This window comes from Brachyistius frenatus, unplaced genomic scaffold (genome assembly GCF_029030835.1).
Source record: "Brachyistius frenatus isolate BFR_SWC_R1_liver_20210118 unplaced genomic scaffold, ASM2903083v1 Contig_255, whole genome shotgun sequence".
NCBI lineage: Eukaryota > Metazoa > Chordata > Actinopteri > Embiotocidae > Brachyistius > Brachyistius frenatus.
The window spans coordinates 69,440-86,618 of record NW_027210854.1 but is presented as its reverse complement, the minus strand read 5'-3'; the positions used below and the strand labels follow the sequence as shown (position 1 = coordinate 86,618).

General features: G+C 41.5%; 4 protein-coding genes and 1 pseudogene across 5 annotated transcripts; all 5 read right to left on the bottom strand.

The window, feature by feature from the left end:
• Positions 1-1,083: 1,083 nt before the first annotated feature.
• LOC138634266 (gamma-crystallin M2) lies at positions 1,084-1,891 on the bottom strand. The gene is made up of 3 exons (XM_069721042.1): positions 1,871-1,891; positions 1,479-1,721; positions 1,084-1,356 (listed from the first exon to the last, which is right to left on the bottom strand). Exons 1-3 carry the CDS (start codon positions 1,877-1,879, stop codon positions 1,084-1,086), a joined length of 525 nt encoding a protein of 174 aa, XP_069577143.1. The 5' UTR covers positions 1,880-1,891.
• A 1,727-nt stretch (positions 1,892-3,618) lies between these two features.
• LOC138634265 (gamma-crystallin S-1-like) lies at positions 3,619-4,466 on the bottom strand (annotated as a pseudogene).
• A 696-nt stretch (positions 4,467-5,162) lies between these two features.
• Positions 5,163-10,768, bottom strand: LOC138634269 (gamma-crystallin S-1-like). 2 transcript variants are annotated; one of them, XM_069721045.1, is made up of 3 exons: positions 10,760-10,768; positions 10,300-10,542; positions 5,163-5,435 (listed from the first exon to the last, which is right to left on the bottom strand). In XM_069721045.1, exons 1-3 carry the CDS (start codon positions 10,766-10,768, stop codon positions 5,163-5,165), a joined length of 525 nt encoding a protein of 174 aa, XP_069577146.1. The 2 variants fall into 2 exon arrangements, with proteins under 2 accessions (XP_069577146.1, XP_069577147.1); XM_069721046.1 differs by having other exon boundaries at positions 5,163-5,432.
• A 1,059-nt stretch (positions 10,769-11,827) lies between these two features.
• On the bottom strand, positions 11,828-13,395 carry LOC138634249 (gamma-crystallin S-1-like). The gene is made up of 3 exons (XM_069721021.1): positions 13,294-13,395; positions 12,965-13,207; positions 11,828-12,205 (listed from the first exon to the last, which is right to left on the bottom strand). The coding sequence occupies exons 1-3, from the start codon at positions 13,300-13,302 to the stop codon at positions 11,933-11,935; spliced, it is 525 nt and encodes a 174-aa protein (XP_069577122.1). The 5' UTR covers positions 13,303-13,395; the 3' UTR covers positions 11,828-11,932.
• Positions 13,396-14,366: 971 nt separating this feature from the next.
• On the bottom strand, positions 14,367-15,793 carry LOC138634253 (gamma-crystallin M2-like). The gene is made up of 3 exons (XM_069721027.1): positions 15,782-15,793; positions 15,344-15,586; positions 14,367-14,642 (listed from the first exon to the last, which is right to left on the bottom strand). The coding sequence occupies exons 1-3, from the start codon at positions 15,791-15,793 to the stop codon at positions 14,367-14,369; spliced, it is 531 nt and encodes a 176-aa protein (XP_069577128.1).
• Between the last annotated feature and the right edge of the window lie 1,386 nt (positions 15,794-17,179).

Genomic DNA, 17,179 nt, shown 5'->3' with positions numbered 1-17,179 from the left:
GAAGAGCTTTCTTATATAATATTAGACTATCCTTCCAGGCAGGTGAAATTCTTCTAAATTAGTGGAACTCCATTTCCTTTCCATCTTTCTAGTCGCTGCCTAGCAGAACGTAGTTCTGAGTTGTACCATGGAGACAACGTCCTCTGGTTCATGACTCTCTTCTTCAGAGGGGCGACATCATCTATAGTTGTAGCAGAGATGCTGCAGTGTTTTCTACCAGATGATCCACTAGTGTGTGACTAAGATCAACGTAGATGTCTTCCACTGCTTTAACACACGGCATCGAAGAGGATAAACATGTAACTGCTTCCTTAAACTTGGCCACGACATCATCTGACAGACATCTACTGACGTGGGATTTATTCCCACATGCTGTGTCGTCCATTATTGTAACTTCAGATGTTAATAAGAAGTGGTCCGACAAAACAGGGTTTGGAGGAAATACTATTACATTTTCAGTTTCCATCCCATACGACAGAACCAGATGGAGGGTGTGGTTACCACGGTGACGGGGTTTATTGACATTCTGAGAAAAGCCTATAGAATCTAATAATGATCTGAAAGTAGAATTGAGGCTGTCGTTGTCCATGTCAACATGAATGTTAAAGTCTCCCACTATCATCACTTTATCTGAACTCAGCACTAAATCTGATCAAAAGTCAGAATTCAGTTAGAAACTCTGAATAAGGACCAGGTGGGAGATAAACAACAACAATACAATCTGTTTCTCTGCTTTCCAGTTTGGGTGAGAGACTAAGAGTCATTGGACAATATTAAGGTGTCTCCAGCTTGATGGATGGTTTATTTGCTTTGCAGTACTGCAGTATTGTTATGGCTGTGGCTTGTAATTACAACACAAAAGGGGCTTTGATTGGCCTCGTGTTCACAGTATTTACATAGTACAAAACATACAAAGACATATTTAACATGTTTCAAGGCTCCTTGTCTTTACCCAAAGCAACAAAATCGCACTTCAAAGCCAACCTTGAAGAAATGAATGAAAACACATTCACACAGCAGGTTAAAAATTCAACATCTTTAATAAACAAAGTGTTTAATATTTACAGCGAGGTTTTTTAATGGCTAAAATTCAGTGACCCTCCTGAAGGAGCCGACGATGGCACAAGTCGCGCACCAGTCGCGGTACCTCCTGTACTCCCCGGGTCTTAGGAAGTACTGTCTGCCTCGGTAGTTGGGGTACTCGTAGAAGATCCAGAAGCCGTTCATAATGTTCGAGGAGTAGACATGGCGGTGGTGGAAACGGTCAGACACGCAGGGACAGTCGTCCATGAACTCCATCATGTGGCCGCTGAAGTCGGGCTTCTCGTAGATACGCAATCTGTAGGAGCCTCGGTACTGTGGAAAACCGACAAACAACGGTCACACATCAGACAACAAACAACAACCGGTTCCTGACTAGATGTTAATGATTCAATATTCAGAGAGCTGTGCCAAAGTGTGTCTTTCACTGTTCTTACCAGGGGAATCATCCGGCACGAGCGGATGCAGCTACTGAAGCCCATCCACCTCTGGTAGTCGGGGTACTCGCCCCTCCTCATGAAGTACTGGTGGCCCATGAAGTTGGGTCGCTCGTAGATCATGAAGCAGCCGCTCTCCACCCGGATGGAATTGCACCGGCTGAAGTATGAGTGAAGGTCCATGCAGTCGTTGCTGCACTCATAGCTCCGACCCTGGAAGTTCTTGTCTTCGTAAAAGATAATCTGGCGGAAAGGTTTTTAAAAAAGCATCAAGACCAGCAGTTGGACTGTGCTTCATTAACATTTTTCAACAAAAGTGTAGCTTTGTGTTCGAAATCAAACAGACTGATAAGCTGTGTAGTAACTCAGCAGAGAGGAAACACATTACTCACCTTGCCCATGGTCTCCGTTGGAGAGATTCCCCATGTTTTCAGGGCTTTTTATACCACCTCTTCACAAACAAAGCTTTGTTATTCAAATCCTGTCGTAGTTATAACTGAAGGCTACTGGCACATGTTTACCTTTTTGTTGGAGCACAACATTGGGTCAGAAATATGGATTTGTATTTGAAAAAAGAAGGATAAATAATTAACTGGTTTGGTGTTTTGACATGCAGGTACAAAGGAAAACACTAGTATGGTATCCACACATCCAGCGCACAATGGCTGCAGAACAATATGGAACGGCCCTGTCGCATTAAATATGTTGCGTAACAGAGGAGGAAGCCATTGACCTTCACTGCTGCTCTCCCTGAGCAGCTGCATGGTATGCAAATAAGTAAGTGGATCCTCTGCTGCTGGTCTGTGTCCACTGGACATCAAGACTTTAACAGGAGTTTTACATGATCATATACAATGTTAGCGTGTACTCGGTGTGTGTGTGTGTGTGTGTGTGTGTGTGTGTGTGTGTGTGTGTGTGTGTGTGTGTGTGTGTGTGTGTGTGTGTGTGTGTGTGTGTGTGCAATGCTTTTACTTACGAACAATACATTTACTGCCAGATTCTGTCATATTTGACTTGTTCTTCAGTTATGTGGTAGTTTTAACTTCTCTGGATGAATCACAGCCATATTTATTTTTATTCATGAAGACTCCTTCTGCGATATTAAACTGAGAGCATGTTTTCTCTCTTTTGGACCAGATATAGCAAATAATGATTACTATTATTATTTAATGAAATCAATTTCCACCACAGCTCACGTGCCACCATTGATTTATTTATTTATCCGTGGTGACATGATAAATCTCAACTTTATAATACGTGAGATCCATTTATATAATGGATGATAACTAGATTTAATTAATAACTGCAGGGATAGTAACATGTATATTACACCTCTAATGATGTGTCAGTTATCAAACTTATAATGTCAATTTAGATTTATGTTTATTAAATTACCATTCATGTTATTTATTATACATCACATAAAATAACTATGACGACAGATTCCTGAAACTTATCTGATGTCTGTCCCTTAGAAGAAAATTTTAATTTTTGTCCAAAATATATACATTTTTTTTTTTTTTCCCAAGAACATGAAGACAGCCATGAACAGAGTATATATGACTGGCTTTATGTATCGATGTATCTCAAGATATTTTAAGAAAAGTAAATGAATTATTAGTGTGACCGTCTGGACACTTATAATTTGTGTTTATACGAGATGTCTCCTGTTTTACCAGATCAATCCAGATTTTTTTACTGTTTGTCATATTTTATATTTTGCTGTTGGTTCTGTCCAGAATCAGTTTGCTGCTCCACAGTCTGTGCTGCTTCTCTCCGGCTGGTCTGTAATGGTGTGGATACATTTTCCCGCCACAGAGACCAGCTAATCCCATCAGGGGCACAAACCAGGACAGGACATTGTTTGGGATGGTATGCCTGAGCCTAGAGGAGATTACAGTGCAGTGGGCGAGCTAACCAGGAGACACGCTGTGTAACCCACAGCTGCCAGACACTCTCCTTTCTTTAACATTTCGCTGGGAGAGGAAATCTGCACATTTAAATTGTGTCTTACTTTGTAAAATAGTGAACAAAGCACAGCTGAGAAGTGGCAGATACACACAATAAAGGATAAATGTTTTATGACGCTCTTAAAGTTTATTGTGGAAACAGACAGCGAAAGAAGCATCAAAACAATTCTTCAGTTGAAGTCTGTGATCCTCTTGATGGAGCCGAGCCGTGGGCTGACTCCTCCCCAGTCGCTGTACTGGCGGTACTCCCCGGGCCTCAGGTAGTACACTCTGCCCTTGTAGTTGGGCTGGTCGTACAGCAGCCAGTGGCCGTCCATCACGTTGCAGGAGTTGAAGTCGGACATGCTAAGCCGGTCCTGGACGTTTGGACAGTCGTCCATCAGCTCGTGCATCTGGCCAGACATATCGGAGCGCTCGTACAGCCTCATCCTGTAGGAGCCTCGGTGCTGGTGTGGGGTCAAAGTCTCTGTTACCTTCTCCAGTTGGTATTCAAGACGAGCATTTAACACAGCCTTTTAAAACAAATTCACAAGTGCTAATGACCTACCTGTGGGATCATACGGCAAGAACGCACGCAGTCATTGATGCCGATCGCACGCTGGTTATCAGAGTACTCTCCTCTCCTCAGGTAGTACTGGTGGCCCATGTAGTTGGGCCGCTCGTACACCATGAAGCAGCCGCTCTCCACCCGGATGGAGTTGCATTTGTTGAAGAAGGTGTGGAGGTCGGCGCAGTCGCTGCTGCACTCATGAGAGCGACCTTGGAAATTTCTGTCCTCGTAAAATATGATCTGCGAAAAGCAACGCACAAAGATTCTGTAACAAAGTGCTGCAAAATACTCCGAAAACACATTTACAGGTGTGTAAAACTAAGCTTCTTTACCTTCCCCATGGTTATGTTGGCAACAACTGTATTAGCCGTCAATGCTGTCCCTGAGCCAAGCCACACGCTGCTTTATAAAAAAAAAAAAAAGAGAGAAAGGGCAGCCGTGTGATTGCACAGCATAAAGTATTGTCATTCAAATATATCCCTTACAGTGATGATGGATCAGAGGTGGGGGCATCATGGGTGGGTGGAAATCTGTTTATGTATAGATGACTCTTGGTGTGATGAGTCATTGTTCTTTCCTCCATGTTCATCACAATTTCCTCCCGAAAATGCCAGCGTACAATAGTGATAGACGGCATCCTGCGCAGCATCAGCAGGATAAAACCGGTATTTAATCAGGACAACACATTATAGTGTCTACAATCTACAGCTGAGCAGCTCGCTTCAGCTCTTTTTGTTGTAAAATGCTTATTATGACTTCATATTAAGGATTTTCTTAGATCTCTCGCGCAGATCAGATTAACACTTTGAACCTCATTTCACAAGTTTTAAACGTCTCAGCTTCTCCGCACAACTGAATTCACTATAGAGACTCCATTTGGTAATAACTTTATTACACTGGTGAGTGTTTGATGAAGAACAGGTCCAGGAGTGTGTTGTTGTTTGTGCTGATGGTGTACGGTTCTGCAGAGTCCTTTTTCTGACATCAGTGAATCATCTGAATAATATTTAAAAAGATTATCAGGACACTAAGACTTTTAAATGTGAACAAATAAACAGATGCATGCAGTTGTTTGTGCGCTCTCTCTCTCGTCTTGTTGGTCGTTATCTGAAGCCATGACGCTGCTCCAAAACCTCCATGTAGTGCTGAAAGGCTCCAAACAGGTCAGTACTCCATGATGCGTCTGATGGAGCCGACTCTAGCGTTTCGGCCTCCCCACTCGCTGAACCTCTTGTACTCCCCGGGCCGGATCAGGTACATCCGGCCCTGGTAGTTCGGGTGCTCGTAGAAGAGCCAGTTGCCGTCTTTCACATTGCAGGAGAAGATGTCATTTATGTGGAAGCGGTCCATGACGCTGGGACAGTCGTCCACCAGGTCCATCATCTGACCGCCGAACTCGAGCCGCTCGTACAGGCGCATGATGAATGACCCGGGCTTCTGGTTCAAATAGGAAAGGGGTATTATTAAATAAATCACCTCCTCAGAAACACACCCAGCTGTGGCTTTACATCCTAGTACAATGATTATTATTGTCCTGCATTATTAATGATGGCTGTAAGGATGGTTTCAACACTTTATAAACATACAGTATTCATATATTCTTTGAATGGTTGAAAGATGTGCATCATTTAGAAATATGTATCTCTACATTATGTATTAGAAATTTATGATGGATGTGGCAATTTGGACTGGTTAGACCTACACTTGAGCCAGAACATATGTAGACTAGTCAATAAATATAACTTGTTCTTTAAATAGTTCTTTTACTCTTGTGATCAAAACATTGCTCTGAAACTCAATTCTGACGCTGTTCTGTTAGTTTTCTAATAAATGATAAATTTAGCAATTTTCTGATCAAACCATTTCAATCTCAGGCTTATTTCCCGCCCATTTCTGGTCTAAGCCCCGCCCCTCCAAGTACAGATATAGATAATTTAGTTGGTGTAACAGATACAGATACAGATAATGGTGTACTTGCTCGTCCCTGCTGTATACTGTGTGCTTCCTCCCATTTCTTTGTACAAAAGTGAAGCATAAATATTCAAGAGTTGGCCGCTGCCATTGTCACTGTAGTCGTCGCTCTCTTGGATTGTGTCGTAGACGTGTCGTTGCCTCTAATTTTCTAGATAAACAGGAAGAGTAACTGCTGGCTGTTTCGCTTGTGTCATGGTTGTACTCTTAGCTTTGTATCGTCGGCCAAGCAGGAAGTGGGACCTCAGTGTAAACGTCCAAACCAAGCAGCAACCATCAGTGATGTCAGTGTTGGTTTGTGAACGTTATGAATCCTCCAGTTCAGATTCTGTCCGTCACCATCTTTACTAGTTTGGAGCGGTTTGGAGCAGGAAGTGACCATATTTGGACGAGCTGGGGGAGGAGCCAGCGATGGATCTGACCGATCTGATTGGAAACCTGACGATACTACGTCCCGCCCACCGATAGCTGTAACCTGACTGCACCACAGGCCTGTCAATCAAACAGACACGCCCCCAAAAACAGGTTTTCTTGAATCTTCTTTTCTAATGAATGAGGGATTATTTTCAGATGGACCTCCAGAAAACTAATAAGAAGGAGTGACTTTAGCTAACAACACTGAGATAACTGATGGACACATTTTATTCACTTTGGATTTGATGAGAGAAGTTGAATGGGAGTCTATGGAGCCGGAGGCTTTTTGGAGCCGACCTCTAGTGGCACTCGCTGGTATTGTAGCTTAAGATACTTCTGTATCTGCCTAATTTTTTTAGCTGCGTAAGCTACGTTCACTTTTATATCCAGTCTGTGGGCTGAAATAGGCTTTGTTGCTCCGCCCATCCACAGCAACGTTGCTTAGCTTCCGAGCTGATTCAGCGTCCTGGTTCTTTAAAGGTGGAGATGCACCAACTCCCAGTTAGTGCTGACAACAGATAAGTATCTTATACAGGGATCTCCAACCAGTAGCTCGCTAGCTTTCTATTGTGAGTGTGTGTGTTCAGTATCATTTGTTATTGTTTACATAAAAGAAGCTCTTTGGGCTGGTATGGGTGGAGCTCAGCTATGTGAATAAAGGTTACTAAACATGATCTGAACTATACATATAAAGGGAAATGATAGTTTAGTCATCGGTGAGATAGATAGATAGATAGATAGATAGATAGATAGATAGATAGATAGATAGATAGATAGATAGATAGATAGATAGATAGATAGATAGATAGATAGATAGATAGATAGATAGATAGATAGATAGATAGATAGATAGATAGATAGATAGATAGATATAGATATATAATATATTATATGTATATTATATATACTGTACTGTATGTATATATAGACATATATATGTTGACTGTGTTTATTGGTTTGTTGTATATAATATATATAGATATATAATGTACTGTATATATATACTGTATATACTGTGCATTTTATATTTTATATTTATATTCTTTACTGCTATTTACTGCTATTTTATTTTATTGCTTTTCTATTATATTATTCTATTCTATTATTATTTTATTCTATTGTTTCTATTATTGCTTCTGTATGTATGCTGCTGTGGCGAAAAAATTTCTACCTACCTACCTACCTACCTAGATAGATAGATAGATAGATAGATAGATAGATAGATAGATAGATAGATAGATAGATAGATAGATAGATAGATAGATAGATAGATAGATAGATAGATAGATAGATAGATAGATAGATAGATAGATAGATAGATAGATAGATAGATAGATAGATAGATAGATAGATAGATAGATTTGGACAGATACGGTGGTGTGAAAAAGTGTTTGCCCCCTTCCTGATTTTCAATTTTTTTTGCATGTCTGTCACACTTAAATGTTTCAGATCATCAAACAAATTTAAATATTAGTCAAAGATAACACAAGTAAACACAAAATGCAGTTTTTAAATGAAGGTTTTTATTATTAAGGGAGAAAAACAATCCAAACCCACATGGCCCTGTGTAAAAAAGTGTTTGCCCCCTCCTGTTAAAACATAACTTAACTGTGGTTTATCACACCTGAGTTCAATTTCTCGAGCCACACCCAGGCCTGATTACTGACACACCTGTTCTCAATCCAGAAATCACTTCAATAGGACCTGCCTGACAAAGTGAAGGAGACCAGAAGATCCTCAGAAGATAGACATCATGCTGAGATCCAAAGACATTCAGGAACAAATGAGAAAGAAAGTAATTGAGATCTATCAGTCTGGAAAAGGTTCTAAAGCCATTTCTAAAGCTTTGGGACTCCAGAGAACCACAGTGAGAACCATTATCCACAAATGGAGAAAACATGGAACAGTGGTGAACCTTCCCAGGAGCGGCCGGCCGACCAAAATTACCCCGAGAGAGCAGCGACGACTCATCCGAGAGGTCACAAAAGACCCCACGACAACATCCAAAGAACTGCAGGCCTCACTTGCCTCAGTTCAGGTCAGTGTTCATGACTCCACCAGAAGAAAGAGACTCGGCAAAACTGGCTGCATGGCAGAGTTCCAAGACCAAAACCACCGCTGAGCAAAAAGAACATTAAGGCTCGTCTCATTTTTGCCAGAAAACATCTTGATGATCCCCAAGACTTTTGGGAAAATACTCTGTGGACTGATGAGACCAAAGTTGAACTTTTTGGAAGGTGTGTGTCCCGTTACATCTGGCGTAAAAGTAACACCGCATTTCAGAACAAGAACATCATACCAACAGTAAAATATGGTGGTGGTAGTGTGATGGTCTGGGGCTGTTTTGCTGCTTCAGGACCTGGAAGACTTGCTGTGATAAATGGAACCATGAATTCTACCGTCTACCAAAACATCCTGAAGGAGAACGTCCGGCCGTCTGTTCGTGACCTCAAGCTGAAGCCAACTTGGGTTCTGCAGCAGGACAATGATCCAAAACACACCAGCAAGTCCACCTCTGAATGGATGAAGAAAAACAAAATGAAGACTTTGGAGTGGCCTCGTCAAAGTCCTGACCTGAATCCTCTTGAGATGCTGTGGCATGACCTTAAAAAGGAGGTTGGTGCTGGAAAACCCTCCAATGTGGCTGAATTACAACAACAACTCTGTAAAGATGAGTCGGCCAACATTCCTCCACAGCTGGAAAAGACTCATTGCAAGTTATCACAAAAGCTTGATTGCAGTTGTTGCTGCTGAGGGTGGTCCAACCAGTTATTAGGTTTAGGGGGAAACACTTTTTCACACAGGGCCATGTGGGTTTGGATTGTTTTTCTCCCTTAATAATAAAAACCTTCATTTAAAAACTGCATTTTGTGTTTACTTGTTATCTTTGACTAATATTTATATTTGTTTGATGATCTGAAACATTTAAGTGTGACAGACATGCAAAAAAATAAGAAATCAGGAAGGGGGCAAACACTTCTTCACACCACTGTATAGTGCAGTTAATGGAGAAAACTTGTAAGATGTCACAAGGACAGATACAGGAGATCATTCCTGATACAGGAGATCATTCCTGCCCACTGCCATAAGACTTTACAATAACTCACCTCTGGCAAAATCAATCACAGTACAATAACACTGTTAACTGTTTTTCTTGGTTGCTTGTATATTATATGTATATTATATATAGAGATATATACTGTACTGTATATATATATAGACATATATATCTATATATATATGTATATAGATATATATGTTGACTGTGTTTATTGGTTTGTTGTATATAATATATATAGATATATAATGTACTGTATATATACTGTATGTACTGTGCATTTTATATTTTATATTTATATTTTTTACTGCTATTTACTGCTATTTTATTTTATTGCTTTCCTATTATATTATTCTATTCTATTATTATTTTATTCTATTGTTTCTATTATTGCTTCTGCATGTATGCTGCTGTGGCAAAAAAATTTCCCCTCGGGGATTAATAAAGTATATACCTACCTACCTACCTATTATGAAGGACTCAGGAGTAAGGATGAGCCCCAGTTTACAGCCTGAACTAGCATACATTCAGTTCAGAGAGCTAACGCTTGGTTTTTTTACAAAATAAATTAACTTAAAGTGAAAAAATATATTAATTTAAAGAAAAAACCAGAAGGTTTGCTCTTAAAAATTAGGTTATCTCTTCAATCCTCAAAGACTCTTTCAACCACCTCAATGAAAAAAAACAAAAAACAAATGCTGTTTCCAAACCCAAACAAGGATGGCTGCCATGGTTAGAAAACATTCAACTATCGTCACCAGTTAATTTACTCACTACAAAAGACAGATAAACAGTGGTTAAATAGATGCTAACACAATCTGTACTACAACTGGCTCCGCCCACAAACGAGTAGCTCACCATGGGAATGAGGCGACAGGCACTGACGGAGTCGTTGACGCCCATCCAGTGGTGGCAGTCGGGATACTCCCCTCGTCTCAGGTAGTACTGGTTCCCGGTGAAGTCGGGCTTCTCGTAGATCATGAAGCAGCCGCTCTCCACCCTGATGGAGGTGCAGCAGCTGAGGTGGCACATCAAGTCTGCGCAGTCGTTGCTGCACTCGAAGTGGCAGCCGCAGAAGTTCTTGTCCTCATAGAAAATAATCTAAACATAGAAAACATAAATTTTTCGTAATTTTTGTGCTACAATACCTGTTCAACACATACAAATTAACACTACTTTGTTTGCTTAAGTAAAACAGTTTTCATGGTATTAAAACACAATCACTCTTACAATAATTCCACATAACACTTAATAAAGGTCAAGAAAAGTCCCAGTTTGAACTTCTCATATCACATATGAACACGAGTTCGGTGTTTACCTTCCCCATGTTGGCCGCGTCGCCTGCCCTGTTAGCCCACAGCTCTCCGAAGACTCACACTTATCACATATGTGGTGAATGTGAAATGCAGACTCTGCATGTGCCATTCATATTGTAATAGTTGGGAATCTTTGGTGTTGGTGCCGCCGTGTTGTCCTGAGGTACGTTTGTGCAGGTGAGAGCCGGCAGGTGTAACGTTGTTATTTTCATGGTTGTGTTTTCGAGTTCCTGCTCTCATCCAGACATCCGTGTGGATAATTACAAGGGTCGATGAAGCTTTTTTTTTTACTTTTTAGTTGATCCGTTTTAAGTCTTGTAAAATATGACGTTGTAATTCTTCTTTTGGTAACACTTAAACTACACTTACTGTTTTGTTGATAATGTAATGAACTATTACTTTTTGAGCTGTGTTTGGAGCAATGATCTTGTCTTCATTTCGCTGCGTACTGTAGTTCACATAAGTATTGGTCAACAGCAACAGGTTTGACCTTGTGTTATCTTTAATTTCAACTGTACCACTGCCCTCTGGTGGAGAGGTTCATATCTGTCCAAATAAATACACAGTTATTACACGCTGGTTCAATAATAATAATGTTTCTTCCCAAATAAAAAAAATACCATCCTGTAATATTTAGATGATATTTTATGGATAAAACTTTCAATCACATCACATGATCTTGCTCTCTGTGGTAATCACAGACTTGTAGAAGAGAAAATAAATAAATAAAACTTTTCTGAGCATTTTGTTTTGGCTCAGTCTTGAAAATTCAGGGACTTAAACTGCTGCTGAAGATGTTGTGAAAGGATTGAATGCTGCAAAACAATTACTAAATGGACTTCTTGGTGGAATCAGTTCCTAAAATGTTGTTTTAAGGGAAATCTTCAGCTTTACTTTTGTTTAACTGAATCTTCCATGTGTGTCAGTGAAAGGTGGACAACAGATAACGCTGGAGTCTGGGCTTGGTAAGTGTCAGTGCTTGCAGTATTTTATTCAGTCCCCTGATGAGAGCCAGGATGTCAGGCCACAACCCTGTCACATCCTCCGGGGAAAACATGCCCTCCAGACGGAGAGAGCAAGAACAAAACTGAATACACTTGAGCACTGACGCCATTTTATTCAGCGTGTGAAACAAGGCAAAGAGCAGACATTTCACAAGAACCGTTGTCCCGTCTTTAGAGGTCCATGAGACGCCTGATGGAGCCGACCCTGGAGCTGTTGCCGCTCCAGTCGCTGAAGCTCTTGTACTGGCCGGGCCTCAGGTAGTAGTGGCGCCCCCTGTAGTTGGGCTGCTCGTACAGCAGCCAGTGGCCGTCCATCACAGTGCAGGAGTTGAAGTTGGAGAGGCGGAAGCGGTCCATGAGGTTGGGGCAGTCGTTCACCAGCTCCATCATCTCACCTCCCATGTCGAAATGCTCGTACAGCCTCATCTTGAAGCCGCTGCTGTGCTGCAGAGGTCACCAGGGTCAAAGGTTAAATCGACTGAGTGGATTTTTTTTTTTTTTGTCTGCCAGTCAGAGTTTTTTCAAGGAATAGTTTAATATTTTGGCAAATACGTTTATAGGTGTAGTGGAGAGTTAGGTAAGAAGGTTTACTTTACACTTTATTCAAGTTTAGCATATAGAAAGAACAAGGAACTGGCTAGCCTGGCTCAATCCAAAGGCAAGACGACAATCAGACCCGGTTCATCCTGCTAATAAAATAGGGAATCATCGTTTTTACACTATTGAACTTTTAAAAGATAAGTAGGTAGCAGTCTTTATGCTAGGCTACGCTAACCGGCTTTACATACACGGTACAGACGTGAACACAACATCACCGAAACTGATAACTGGGATGAAAGTAATGTCTTCAAAAAGTAACCCCAAAGGTTGTTTTTGGGGTTATGAAACATACAAATCTGCATAACCATATTTATTTGCCCGACATTTGCAGTTAGTAAAATAGAAAAATACAATCATTGAAATGTGACAAAAGTTGTGGCAAGAATCATTAATAAAAACATTAACTGTGGACAAAAGTCTGAATATGAACTAAATTGTTTAACTGTATATTAAACTCCTTGATCATTATTTCAAAGGTAGATTATGTTAACGGGTGTCTAGTGAAGTTTATTCCTTCTGAACATATTTGACCTCATTTAAAATACCAGTAGAGGCAGTGTGATGGTTTATACGATACTTCTGTTGTTCCACCGAAGGCCTTACCATGGGGATCATGCGGCACGATCTGACACAGTCATTCAAGCCAGTCATGCCCATGTAGTCCGAGTACTCCCCCCTCCTCATCAGGTACTGGTTCCCAATGAAGCTCGGCCGGTCGTAGATCATGAACATGCCGCTCTCCACCCGGATGGAGCGGCAGCGCTCGAACATGGAGTGCAGGTCGGCGCAGTCGCTCATGCACTCATAGTGACGGCCTCCAAAATTCCTGTCCTCGTAGAAGATGATCTGATGTAACAGAAAAGGCATCCTGTCAGATCATTCCTGATTTTAACGAGCGTCAGAGAGCCTGCGAGGTAAAACTGAACACAAACCTTCCCCATAATGGCTGCTGCTGGTCAAACCGCCTTCCGCTGGTCACTGAAGGTAATGTCCACCAGTGTTATATACATTAGCCCGTGGGGGTGTTGTTATTGTAATGAGTTCTGGTGTCAGCAGAGACTCTACACGAGTCCTCCCACTCCTGTGTGTCAGCCTCTGTTTAGGCCGAAGGACACTGCAGAGCTTCCAGCAAGAGCCACAGTGTGACGGTCGGTGCTGGAACAGTCACTGCTGAGTTCTCCCACCCGTCGGCTGTTTGTTTTTAAATGGACCAGATCGGTGTATTCACAAGAAACTAAAAGAGAGGTTGTGTGAGCAGTTCGGTATGTGAATGATGAACCAAAGAACGGTTTATTACTGTGCTCTGTACTCGTTCTGTGGCAGCTAACTCGGCCACATCATCATGTATGTACACTGATATATTTTCTGTGGGATTTGAAATGACTGAGTAAAATATAGAATGACACAAACAAACATATAGTGAAGGTTTCTTAGACACAAGAATTGCTTCTTTTAACCCTTTAGCACAAAGTTATTTTTGAAATTCAGTCAGCAACAGCTGGAAAGCTGAGGTTTGAAGTATGAAAGGTCGCTGCGTTTCCATCACAAGTTTTACATTTTTTTTAAACAGTAAATTAGAGAGTAAATAAAGGTGTAGTAAGCCAACGATGTTATTTAACCTAAACATTGCAGCTCTAATAAATTTGATGCAACAGAAACGTAGAATAACAATGCTGCATCTATTTTAGATATATACTACCTCTTCAGGGAATGTGTGAATAATGTGTGTTAATATGTGATATATGACAGTGATGCTGTGTTCCAGTAATGATCAGATTAAAAAGCTTATAAAAAAGTTTATACGCTAATTATTTAACCAGCCAATACATAAACATTTACTCACGAGCAGAGGAAATAGTTTACAAGCTCCATTTATTAAGTTATTTATAACAACATCATACTGATGCTTGGTCAGTTACTGACACAGTGTTGTTCACATCACCAGGATTTTTAGAGGTTGAACAGGGAGTTTTTATTGAAAGTGAATAAAATCAAAGGTTCCAGATTAAAAATCGGTGACTCTGCGGAAGGACCCGGTGGTGGCGCAGGTGGCCCCCCAGTCGCTAAACTTGCGGTACTCCCCGGGCCTCATGAAGTACTGCCGGCCACGGTAGTTGGGGTGCTCGTAGAGGGTCCAGTAGCCATCCATGACGTTGCAGGAGTAGATGTCACGGCTGCGGAAATGATCCTGCACCGACTGGCAGTCCTCGCTGAACTCCATCATCTGACCCTGGAAGTTGGGCCGCTCGTAGATGCGGATGCGGTACGGCCCCTCGCTTGTCTGGAGAAGGAGAACAGAAGTTCAATAACAGCGTCTGTAGTGCTGTTTCCTTTAACGGAAACAATGTTCTCAGCAGCAAAGACACAACTAAAGGCCCATTTTGAACCTCAATTCAATTTATAGAGCGCCAAATCATAACACAGCTTATTTTTTAAAGGAACTTAACACATTAAAGTCCTTACACCAGGACTTCACAACATTGTACATACATTATCCCTCCAGCAGAGGGAAGAAAAAACGTTCTTTTGACAGAAAGAAACCTCAGACAGAACTTATATAGAATAGACACCTGTCAATAAAACAATGTGGCATAATTATAAGTAGTTACCAACAAAAACAAATTCAGCTTTCTTGGTCCTGAATCTATAAATGATTATCCTCTATATAGAATACCATTGAGATTTGTAATTTCAGGCTTGCTTTACACCTGACCTTAAATCACATGATAATGATTTTGAGGTTCTTAAATGAATGAAATGCATAGAAATCACTTTTCTGCAGTGAAATCCATATATGTATCATTTATGGCCTGATGCAAAGACAACAATACAGAAAACAGAGCAAGTCCCCATTTCAGGCTCTGAAACCACAACATCAAATACTTCAAACAAGCTTCTTCTCACACATTGAAAAGAAACGTAAATTATGGCCTGATATTTCTTGGATTTCTTTCACTACAGCAGCAGAAGTTAGTCACTCACGTAGGAAAAGGTACGGCAGGAGCGGATGGTGTCGTTGTAGCCCATCCAGCGCTGGTAGTCCGGGTACTCTCCCCTGGTCAGAACGTACTGGTAGCCAGTGTAGTTGGGCTTTTCGTACAGCACCCAGCAGCCGCTCTCCACCTTGATGGAGTTACAGCGGCTGAAGTGAGGGTGCATGTCAGGGCAGTCGGTGCCGCACTCATAGGAACGGCCCTGGAAGTTTCTGTCCTCGTAGAATATGATCTGAGTCCAGGGGAGACAGCGGGTTACAGCACAGTGATGCTGTTCATGCCAGTTCAGTTCGTTTATTGTGCAGTTGCAGCTTCATGCTCAGACTCTGATCATGCTTTTTCATAATTTGAGGAGCGACAGAGTAGCTCTTCAGGCTAATCAAGCCAACCATTAACAGAGAACCTGATGCATGAAACACCCTCTTACCTTACTACTCATCCTGCAAAGAGTGCCAGAGCCAGTCACCTATGGGAAAATGGTGGTCTCACAAAGCAGGACCGGAGCCCCCGCTATATAAACCTCAATCAAAGGGTTAGCAGATCCTACTTTAGCTGTTTTTTCAATGACTGGGGATTTAACACGCTGGCACCGCTGCCAAAAGTCTTGATCCTGGGCATACAGCAAAAATCCCTGAATCATCAATTCAAAAAGTCCTGCCAGGCAAATTACTGACCCACCGTGCACTCTTTATTGATATGGACACATTTGATCCACTAATCCATCATCAAGCAGATTTATCTTTGCACGCAGAATATCAGAGCTCATCAGAAAACAACACAGCCTTTAACTGCTTGTTGAAACCCAAGCATCAGTAGTGATAAACAGAAAGTACACCTTTGAGCTGCTTCTGCTTTATGTTTCCATTTAATTATGTCGCCCCAGACCAGCCAGTGTCATGGCGAAGCGTCACCACAGCAAACCGTGAGATAGCCACGCTTTGGGCTGTCTAGGCGTGAAGCTTTCACGCACCATAATGTCACGCGATGAAGGATCATGTGACCAAGGTACCGCAACAGAGGTATTGAGATCAGGTACAAAGGAGACTCTTCCGTGGTATCAGGAGGGAGGGGGGGAGGGTCGGTGGCATTTAGCACTGATGGCCATGCGGGACAATGCGGTTTGAATGCAGGAGGTGACCGTGTTGTTCTTGAGTTGTTTTCTGTTCCCCAACCATGTGTCTCTGCCAATAGTTTCATTTTCCTGTAAATCACAAGGTTGAAAGCATGCAGTAGGTTTAATTTTTGGCCACTACAGGAAAACAGGTACAGGTAACTGTCACGCCTAGACGTTGCCAAGCGTGGCTATCCCACGTTTTTGCTGTATAGGACGGGCATTTTGCCGTGATTACTGGTTTGTCCTAAATCCCAACATACGAAATCTCAGGGCACTTAATACAGTCAGGTTCCTATAACAGAACTGTACAATGTTAGAAACACACACCACTTTATACTCTGTACTCCACTACATCCATCTGAAAGATTTAGTTACTTTAATAATTATGATGATTTTCTCTTCCAACATAAACCTTGAATAGTTTTCTGTTAACTGGTGAACCAGGTCAAAAGCTAACTGGTGGTATTTTTTTTACCTTCTTAATGAGACCATCAGTTGTGTTATTCCAAAGTAAACTTGGTGTACAGTAAATAGCCGCCATTAAACAACTGTATCCAGTATCCATGTATTAGGGAGAGAATGGGGCCGACCCTTCCTGACACCATCACTGATGTGATGTTAAGCACAGCAGCCCTGAAAGCAACTGTAGGACCAGATGTAAACTTGGAACATTTCTCTCCTGTTGAGCTCTCTGAGTTAACTAGAATTATT

Coding starts and splice junctions, on each gene's coding strand:
- LOC138634266 (XM_069721042.1), bottom strand. Junction 1,357..1,478: donor CGTGCCGGATGATTCCCCTG/GTAAGAACAGTG, acceptor GGTTTTCCACAG/TACCGAGGCTCCTACAGATT.
- LOC138634269 (XM_069721045.1), bottom strand. Junction 5,436..10,299: donor CCTGTCGCCTCATTCCCATG/GTGAGCTACTCG, acceptor TATTTGAACCAG/AAGCCCGGGTCATTCATCAT.
- LOC138634249 (XM_069721021.1), bottom strand. Junction 12,206..12,964: donor CGTGCCGCATGATCCCCATG/GTAAGGCCTTCG, acceptor TGACCTCTGCAG/CACAGCAGCGGCTTCAAGAT.
- LOC138634253 (XM_069721027.1), bottom strand. Junction 14,643..15,343: donor CCTGCCGTACCTTTTCCTAC/GTGAGTGACTAA, acceptor CTCCTTCTCCAG/ACAAGCGAGGGGCCGTACCG.